The 9086-nt window shown below is 41.2% G+C and overlaps 1 protein-coding gene across 1 annotated transcript; it reads right to left on the bottom strand.

The window, feature by feature from the left end:
• Positions 1-3328: 3328 nt before the first annotated feature.
• Positions 3329-5086, bottom strand: LOC107059129 (uncharacterized). The gene has a single exon (XM_015305558.1). The coding sequence runs from the start codon at positions 5084-5086 to the stop codon at positions 3329-3331; it is 1758 nt and encodes a 585-aa protein (XP_015161044.1).
• Positions 5087-9086: the final 4000 nt, after the last annotated feature.

Below are 9086 nucleotides of genomic sequence, written 5' to 3'. Positions count from 1 at the left end.
GTTGGGATTTGTCCGGTGGCCTGGAGATGCCTACCAGCGGCTCACGCTCCATTCCAGTAGTTCCTGTAGCCGTTGGAACAGTAATCGTTGGGCTTAGAGTTGGGAGCGTTCAGCTTAGAGAGAGAGAGTAGAGAGAGAAAAAAATTGGGAAATGGGAAAGCGATGGGGTTTAGGGTTTAGGGTTTAGGATATACGGTTTACAGTTTAGAGTTTAGGATTTAGGGTTTAGAGTTTATGGTTTAGTGTTTAGAGTTTGTATTTAGGGTTTAGGGTTTTGGTTTACGTTTACGATTTAGGGTTTAATATTTAGAGTTTAGGATTTAGGGTTTAGGGTTTTGGGTTATGGTTTAGGATATAGAGTTAGGTTTTAGGATTTTGGGTCTGGAGTTTAGGGTTTAGGGTTTTGAGTTTGGATTTACAGTTTAGGGTTACATTTTTGAGTTTAGGGTTTAGGGTTTAACATTTAGAGTTTAGGATTTAAGGTTTAGGGTTTAGAGTTTATGGTTTACGGTTTAATATTTAGAGTTTAGGATTTAGGGTTTAGGGTTTTTTTTTTTTTTTTTTTTTTTATTTAGGGTTTAGGGTTTTTTTTTTTTATTTTATTTGAACGACCCTTGGAGGGGTCAGGGGCTTAGCAACACCCCCAGGCCTTAGCATAAATAAAAAGCTCAAAAGAGCTCAAAAAAATTACAAGGAGGGGAACATAAATCTTACCTCCGATCCTATGGTGGGTACTAAGTCGACCTACCTACTAAGGTTAGTCGACTCCTTCCCATACTATAAAGGGAAAACCTAGAACTATGCACCTAAGGAGAGGACTCCTCTCAATACAAAGATTCTAGGCAAACATAAATAAGGGAGACTCTCCCCTTACAATTCAAAAAAGAACCAAAAAGACCCTATACCTAATCAAAAAGACTATACTTAATCTATAGTATCATTGGATAACTGTATTCCTGTTCAGGGGGGTTCGTGGATCTTCTTGGTTTTTCTTCTCCTGAAGCTTGCCATTCCAATCATGTCCAGTTGATAGTATGCTCTTGCTTGCTTTGGTAGTTGTTGGATGCTGTAGTATATTTGTGGGGTTGTGATCTTGTGACTATATTTTGCCAATGAGTCTGCAACAAAATTGGCTTCTCTGAAGATATGTTTGCATGTAAAACTGTGGGTCTGTCTGATGAGCTGTTGGAGCTGCTGTATCTGTGTGTTGACACTCCATGGAGGCTTAGCTTTAAGTGCTATCCAATGCATCAATAGCTGCGAATCCACTTCTAGCGCGACGTTCCTGTGTCCTGACTGTATTGCCCAGGTCAGTCCAAATATGGCTGCTCCTATCTCTGCTTGGTTGTTGGTTCCTTCCCCTAATGGTGTGGCGAAAGCGAGGAGAATTTCCCCATTGAGATCTCTGATTATACCTCCTGCACCTATTCTTCCGGGGTTACATAAAGCACTACCATCCGTATTCAGTTTTACCCATTGTTCACTTGGTCTTTTCCATGCTACCCGGGTTACTTTTGTGTCATGGTAACATTTCTCTGCCAGCCTGATCATATCTTTCCAATTAGAGGGCCATTTGATGTAGGGGTAGGTGTTCGTTATGAGCTTGTAATTATCCTTGTATATTGCATATTTCACTCTAGAAACATTAGACTGCTTCCCTCCATGTTTCTTTGCACACCTGTTTTTCCATAAGTTCCAGCAAATGAATATAGGGGTAGCTTGGAGAATGATTTTATGGGCTTCGTTATTGTACTTGGTCGACCACCAATTCATAATTAGCTGAGTAAGGGAGGTTTGTCCAGCATTGACTCCAGCATTGACTCCAGCTTGTACAGCAAAAAACCTCCACACTAATGTTGCAAATTGGCCCGTGCTGAAGGTGTGACTAATAGTATCCCATCCAGGTCTACTGCAGCAGTAACAGCCAGCAGGCTCTCCACCAAATCTAGTTATTTTTTCATTTGTCGGAAGTTTACCTTTCAGAGCTCTCCACAACAAAAAGGATCATTTAAAAGGAATATTTTTCTGCCAAATAAAGGCATAAAAATGTATTTTGTCTCTCTTTTCCCTGATATCATTCCAAGCCGAGGAGCAAGTGAATTTACCATTGGGATTTAATTTCCACATTGGTTGATCCGGGACCTCTTGCTGATACTGAATCTGAAACTCGAGGATGTTGGTAACCATATTCTGAGGGACTTGTTGTAGCACCATTTCCAAGTTCCATTGACCATCAATCAGGAAATCTGCTACAGCAGTGTTGTTGAACCTGTTACTCTCAGCAGAAAAATTGGCTAGGGGACCAATTCCTAACCAATTGTCCCACCAGAAGGAACAGGTGCCTGAGTTGATTTGCCAGTGGATATGTTCCTCCATCTTCACTTTGTTGTGCATTAAATGTTTCCAAATTAGAGACTCACCCGTGTCCCATTTTTTGCTGATAGGATTAGACCTCTGACAATACTTAGCTTTTAGGAACTCCCCCCAAAGAGTATGTTTTGATCTAAATATCCACCATTGCTTGTATTGGAATGTTGTGCATACATCTTTCAAATTTCTCATTCCAATACCTCCCTCCTCATACGGAAAGCTCAAATTTCTCCACGAAGACCAATGGTATTTTTTCCTATCATTTTTCCACCCCCAGAAGAAGTCAGCCAGAAGGCTCTGAATTTGCTTGATAATAGTAGAGGGAGGAGAGATAGCAGAGATGGTGTGGATAGGGATTGATTGCAACAAATGTTTCACTAAAGTAGCTCTGCCTCCATAGCTCAATATCTTAGCTTTCCACCCTGTAATTCTGTTCAGTACTTTGCTGATGAGGTCTGAAAAATATATGATTCTTGGTCTGCCCATGTATAGAGGGCAGCCAAGGTAAATAATGAGACCCTCCTTCTGCTTAAAGCCTGTAATTCTCTTGATCCTGTCCCTAGTGCTGTTGAAAGCATTAGAATGGATCAGAAAGTGACTTTTGTCTTTATTCACTAATTGCCCAGATGTTGCCTCATATGTGTGTAATGTTTGCATAATAAGTTCCAAGGACTTTTTCCTTCCAGAAGTGAATATAATAATATCATCCGCAAAGCTAAGATGATTAACTTGGGGTCCTCTCTTCTCCATAAAGAAACCATGATAATCTGGCCTGTTATGGAGTCTGTTCAGGGATCTTGACAGAACTTCAGCCCCTAAAATAAATAGGGCAGGTGAGAGGGGATCACCTTGCTTCAGTCCTCTGGTTGATTGGAAGAAACCGTGTCTTTTTCCATTAACAATGATTGAGTACCAATTATTCGCCATGATCCTCCATACCATGTCAATGAATATCTCATCAAAGCCCATTCTCTAAGCACCAAACAAATGTACGCCCAGGAGACCCTATCATAGGCCTTAGCCATATCCAATTTAATGACCACATTGCTACCAATGTTAGGTTTTTTAATTTGATGGATAATCTCTTGTGCAAGCATGATATTTCTGAAATGTTTCTACCCTTGACGAAACCTGATTGGTTAAGAGAAATCAGGTTGGGTAAAATAGGTCCCATTCTCAAGCTTAGAAGCTTAGAAATGATTTTGTTGGTGAAGTTGCTTAGGCTAATGGGCCTGAATTCAGAGAGCTTATTTGGATTGTTAACTTTGGGCAACAAAACAATGCAAGAATGGGAAAAATACTTGGGGATCATTTGTCCACTGAAGAAGGCCAAAATGACAGCTAACAGATCATGCTTGATAATCTGCCAGCATTTCTGAAAAAAACACCCATTCATGCCATCAGGACCTGCTGCGGAATTGGGGTTCATAGAAAACACCACCTCTTTTAATTCATCGATAGTAGGCAAAGCAATAAGGCTGGCATTATGCTCATGAGTAAGCATTCTGGGAATACATTCAAGGGGCCCTTCATAAATGAACTTATCCTCTGCTGTAAATATCTGCTGGAAGTGGCTGCATGCTGCATCTGCAATATTCTCATCCCCTTGTATCCATTCCCCATCATCTCCTGTAACTCTGTGTATAAATAGTCTCCTCCTTCTCCCTCTTAATAAGGAATGAAAGTATTTTGAGTTGCTATCTCCCTCTTTAAACCATTGGAGCTGGGTTTTTTGCTTTAGAATAGAATCCTCCAGTTTCAAAAATCTGATATAATCAGCATTGATTGCATGTAGAGCAGTTCTGTTTTCTTCAGAATTGTTTTGTATAAAGGATTCTTCAGCCATTTTAACTCTGTTCTCATACTCCTTGACTTTGATAAAAATATCACCAAATTCTTCCTTAGACCAACTACTAATAGTACGTGCCAGTCTTTTGAGTTTCTGATGAAACTTCCACATGCTGTTTCCTTCTTGCTCTCTATCCCAACAAGCTTGAACAATGTCCAAGAAATTAGGTTGGTCAGCCCAGCAATTTAAGAACTTGAAGTACTTAGTATGGTCCTCACTTCTATTATTCATTTCCATCAGCAAAGGGCAGTGATCAGAGCCTACTGATGGGAGGTGAATGATAGTAGTTTGAGGCATTTGTTCTAGCCAAGGGTCATTTACCATGGCCCTGTCCAATCTCTTCCAAACCCTGCTGTGTATACCCCTGTTATTAGACCATGTAAATTTCTGTCCACTGAAACCAAGGTCCATAAGACCACAAGCTTCGATCACAGCAATAAATTCCAGACTTTTTTCCATATTATAAGGCACTCCTCCCAGTTTCTCATCAATGGAAGTAATAACATTATAATCACCCACTGCACACCACGGGGAATTGGTGGTGGCATTAGCATGATCTAACATTCTGTCCCATAGAGGTCTTCGAAGATGGTCTTTGCATTTGGCATAAACAAAAGTGGTGGTGAAAGGAGTTTGTAGCTCATTATGGGCAATTTCACAAGTGATTTGTTGCTCATCTTCCTCTAATACTTTACAGTCAACCTCTAAATTCCAAAACAACCATATCTTGCCATTGCAATTACTCGTAGCATGGTCCATAGCAAGTTGGTATTTAAAGGTCTGAACCTGTGTACAGTCTGAGAAAGGTTCCAGAATGGCTATAATAGAGATCTGATGCATCTTCCTAAGCACTTTAAGTCTTTCCATAACTCCCTGGGTGTTAATCCCTCTTACATTCCAAATAAGTGTATTAATCATTGGGCTGATTTGGACGTAAAGAGCCTGGTGTTTGGTCTACCTGCTGTAATAGCATTAGGATTTTGTGCTTTGATCTTCTGGAACCTGTCACAATTTTTTCCTCTAGGTGATAACCCTTGTTGACTCGACACTTGTTGTATTTCCTCTTCAAGAGCATTGGAATTATGGGGACTAAATGCTTTAATCAACAGCTCACTAGTCTCATCATCATCATCTTGATCTTGTATGGATTTATTATCCATGTCCAGCTCATCCTCTGAAGCTTCCACCTCGTATTCATCAATAACTGGTACAGAATTAATCTTGCAAGCTGGTGCTTTATCTGGAGGCTCATGAGGTGTGGGAGTGAGATATTGAGTTTGAAGCGGAGTGATATCCATACCCTGTTGATCATCCACCATAATAAATTTTTTGCATGTGCTATCCTGATCACCCTGTTCCTTCCTCTTGTCATCTGCCTGCTGTGCATTTAGTCTCTTCTTAGCTGCTTCCCTCTTCTTTTTGCTGGGTTTGTTCTTGCTCTTAGGGGTAATCCCTTGTTTGCTGGTGCTGGCTTTGGACCCCATATCCTTTGCCATAGCTGCCCCTCTTTGGTTATCATTTTCCTCTCTGTCTGCCTGCTGCTTGAAACCTTCTGTTTCTGTTACTTCATACCCCTGAGCTGCATAATTCTTCTGTCTTTTTTCTGTGACATTACCCTGCTGTTCTTCAGGACTGTGTGCTATTGTTGTGTGTTGTTGTAGTTTCTGTTGTTGTCTTGTGTTGTATGAATGCTTCATAGGGGTTGCAGAGGCTCTAGGGTCAATACTATGGTCAGTGTATACCCCCTCATGCATAACATGAGTCAGATTCCCCCCTTTGGACACCCCTTCCTGCAAGTTAGAATGGTTCTCCTGACTTCCCCCTTCCATCCCTCCTTCAACTTCAGCAATGCACTCAACAGATACATTATTAGGGTGTGTAGGGATTGGGAGCATTGAGTCAATACCTGTGCTCTTGCCATCTTCCTTGTTGCCAATTTGTACTGGCTGCTTTGCTTGATTAGGGCCTGTTACAGGTCTGTTTTGTGTCTCCTGTGTTTGCAGCCTTCCGTTTCTGGTATGTTCCTCTTTTTCTTCATTTTGATCTTCCTGCATATTCAGATTAGTAAAGGAATTATGGGTAAGATTATTTGACATACCTGTTTGCTGATTTGCCATCCTTTTTTGTGGTGAAGTTGGTCTCCAAACTGTTTTTTGGACTCTTTCTTCTTGTTGTTTGTTGTGTTTCCTTTTTTGTGTTTGCCATTCCTCTTCCCTTTGCTGGACAGCTTGCCTCTGGAAGCTAGCCTCCTTTTTTCTTTGATTTTGCTCCTCCTCTTTTTCCTTTTCTTTGGTCTGGTTGTTGTCATTACTCCTTTGCAATTGCTCCCCTTTGTTGTTGTCTTTCTTTTCTGACTCCATCTCCTTCCTTTTTTTGAATTCCTCATCTCTTATTTTGAAGTTGCATTCATATACCATGTGTCCTTGATGTTTGCAATATTCACAATATGGAGGGATACTTTCATATTCAATAGCTTGCCATCTTCCTATGGTAAGATCTTCCTCATCAAGTCCAATCCATACGTGCCTAGGTCTAGCCTTAGTTAGGTCCACCTGGACTTTAACCTTTGCCATGCTAGCTCTGGTTCTCTTAATAGAAGCTGTGTCTAGGTACAGAACCTTGCCTATAGGAGATAATAGGGGTGTTATAAACTCCTTCTTGAAACAGTGCCATGGTAAACCTGGGAGCAGTACCCATATAGGAACAATAGGTGTTTCTTCCTCCGGTGTGAAGTTAGGAGTCCAGGTCTGTATCCTCATGAGTTTACCCTCGATAGTCATTCTTTGTTGTGTCCAAACCGTATTATAGTCCAATTCATTCTCCAAGTCAATAAATACATGTCTTGCATTGTAATGAGCTATGTTGGCCCCTCCAGTCAGCTGAGTTTGTAGAATGAAGCTCTTTCTAATCAGTTCCATCTTTGGCATAGTACTGCTAAATTTACCTATTAAGGTGTATTTGCAGTCCACAGCCAACTTTGTCATATAGTCATCCCTATCATAGATGATAGCAGGTAAGCCTTGTTTGGATGTGATTTTAGGAGGCACTAATTCAATGAGAGTTTCCTGTTGGGCCTGATTATGCCTAAGTCTCGCGGCCATGGTTTGAATCACTGTATAAGGGGCTGGTTCGCTATTCTGGTCCTTTTTGGCATGTTGAGTGTTATTTGGAGTGGTTTCATCCGTGGGAGGATTTGGATTATTGTTAGGGTGGCTTTTTTGATTCTGGGGAACATGTTTCTCAAAGTTATTTGAAATTTTTGGGAAAGCATTGTGATAGCTATTAGGGTCAGAATTCTCTCCTTGCTTATATGGACGATTGTGCTCAAGTTTCTCATTTCCATTACCATGGTATTGCTCATCCGCATGATGAGACTTGTTGTCACTGGTTACCTGTTCCTGTTCAATTATACTACCATTCTTTTGCTCGACCGCATTCAAATGTACTTGACCTTCGCTACTACTCTGAGTTACAGCATTATACTCAATATTTGGATTAGTGACCTTACCTGGCTGAGTTCCTTTTGCGTTTGAGACATTGCCCTGTGACTTGGTTTTGTTTCTCTGTTGTACCTACACTTGATCAGTGTCCATAGCATATTGTGAATTGACATCCTTACCTGGTTGTTGCTGTAACACATTGCTGGGATTTGTACCAACAGCTTGAACTCCAAATGAAAATTGGGACGAACTCTCCACCTCAATTACTTCCACCGCTGCCTTGCTTGTATTATCTGGTTGGCCATTTGGACCCTGTCCTGGTCTTTGATCTTGTTCATTGTATTGTCCTTCCTTGTCCGTTACAGTCATCTCTTGTGGAGATGATTTTTGGTTATTCGATTCTTCTTGGTTGTGGACTAGGGGCCCTTCTTGATTAGAACTATGACCCTTGCTTTGTGCTGCACTTTCCGGCTGATGGTTGTGTGATTGTTGTGATTGAAATATACCCATTCTTGTAGGGATTTCCTCCTGGACCTGCTCGTGAGTTAATTTATTGGAAATATTAATCAGATGAATCAGCTTACCAGTAGAATTGCATCCTTGAATCATGTCGCCGTCCAAAATTTTGTTCATCGCGTCTTCACCATCGGAATTTTCACCTCCGGCGACTCGAGCATCCATTTTACTCGAAATTGCAGTGAGATGTACCTCTTCACCAGGGGAGTAATCCCCGCTATTCAAATCCCCTCGAAATTGCTGGGAGGATGCTCGAAATTGAAGGCGGCGTTCAGGCGATACATTCGCAATTTGCCCAGAAATCGCATCTTCAGATCTTGCGATTGGGATGATAGAATCCATTGATTTTGTGATATGTTGTAGCTTTTGATTAGGAGATTCATCCCCATTAACCAATCTTGCATAAAAAATATCATTAAGATCTGTGGAAATATTTTTACGAATCCCGTCTAATTCCTTCTCCGAAATCGCGATGTTCATCGCTTCATTCATTTGCGAATTCACAGAGTTACTAATTGAATTAGAGGGCGATTGTGGGTGGGTTTTGTTCGTCTGTTCCAGGCGCTCCTGGTGGGACAGGTCCGGCGGCCTGAACAGGTCCTCCGGCGGCTCACGCGCCATTTCCAGCTGGTACAGTAGCCGTTGGAACTGTAGCCGTTATTCTGAAAATTGAGAGAATTTCGCGTAGAGTGAGAAATTAGAGAGAGAAAAAAATTGGGAAATGAGGAAGCGATGGGGTTTAGGGTTTAGGGTTTAGGGTTTAGGGTTTAGGGTTTAGGGTTTAGGGTTTAGGGTTTAGGGTTTAGGGTTTAGGGTTTACATTTAGGGTTTAGGATTTAGGGTTTAGAGTTTAGGGTTTAGTGTTTAAGGCTTATGGTTTAGTGTTTAGGGTTTAGGGTTTATGGTTTAGG

Source organism: Solanum tuberosum, unplaced genomic scaffold (assembly GCF_000226075.1).
Source record: "Solanum tuberosum cultivar DM 1-3 516 R44 unplaced genomic scaffold, SolTub_3.0 scf00844, whole genome shotgun sequence".
Taxonomy (NCBI): Eukaryota; Viridiplantae; Streptophyta; class Magnoliopsida; order Solanales; family Solanaceae; genus Solanum; species Solanum tuberosum.
Note: the sequence above shows the minus strand (reverse complement) of the source record. Positions and strands in the feature narration are given on the sequence as shown.

Coding starts and splice junctions, on each gene's coding strand:
- LOC107059129 (XM_015305558.1), bottom strand. CDS start 5,086: ATGGAAAGACTTAAAGTGCTTAGGAAGATGCATCAGATCTCTATTATA.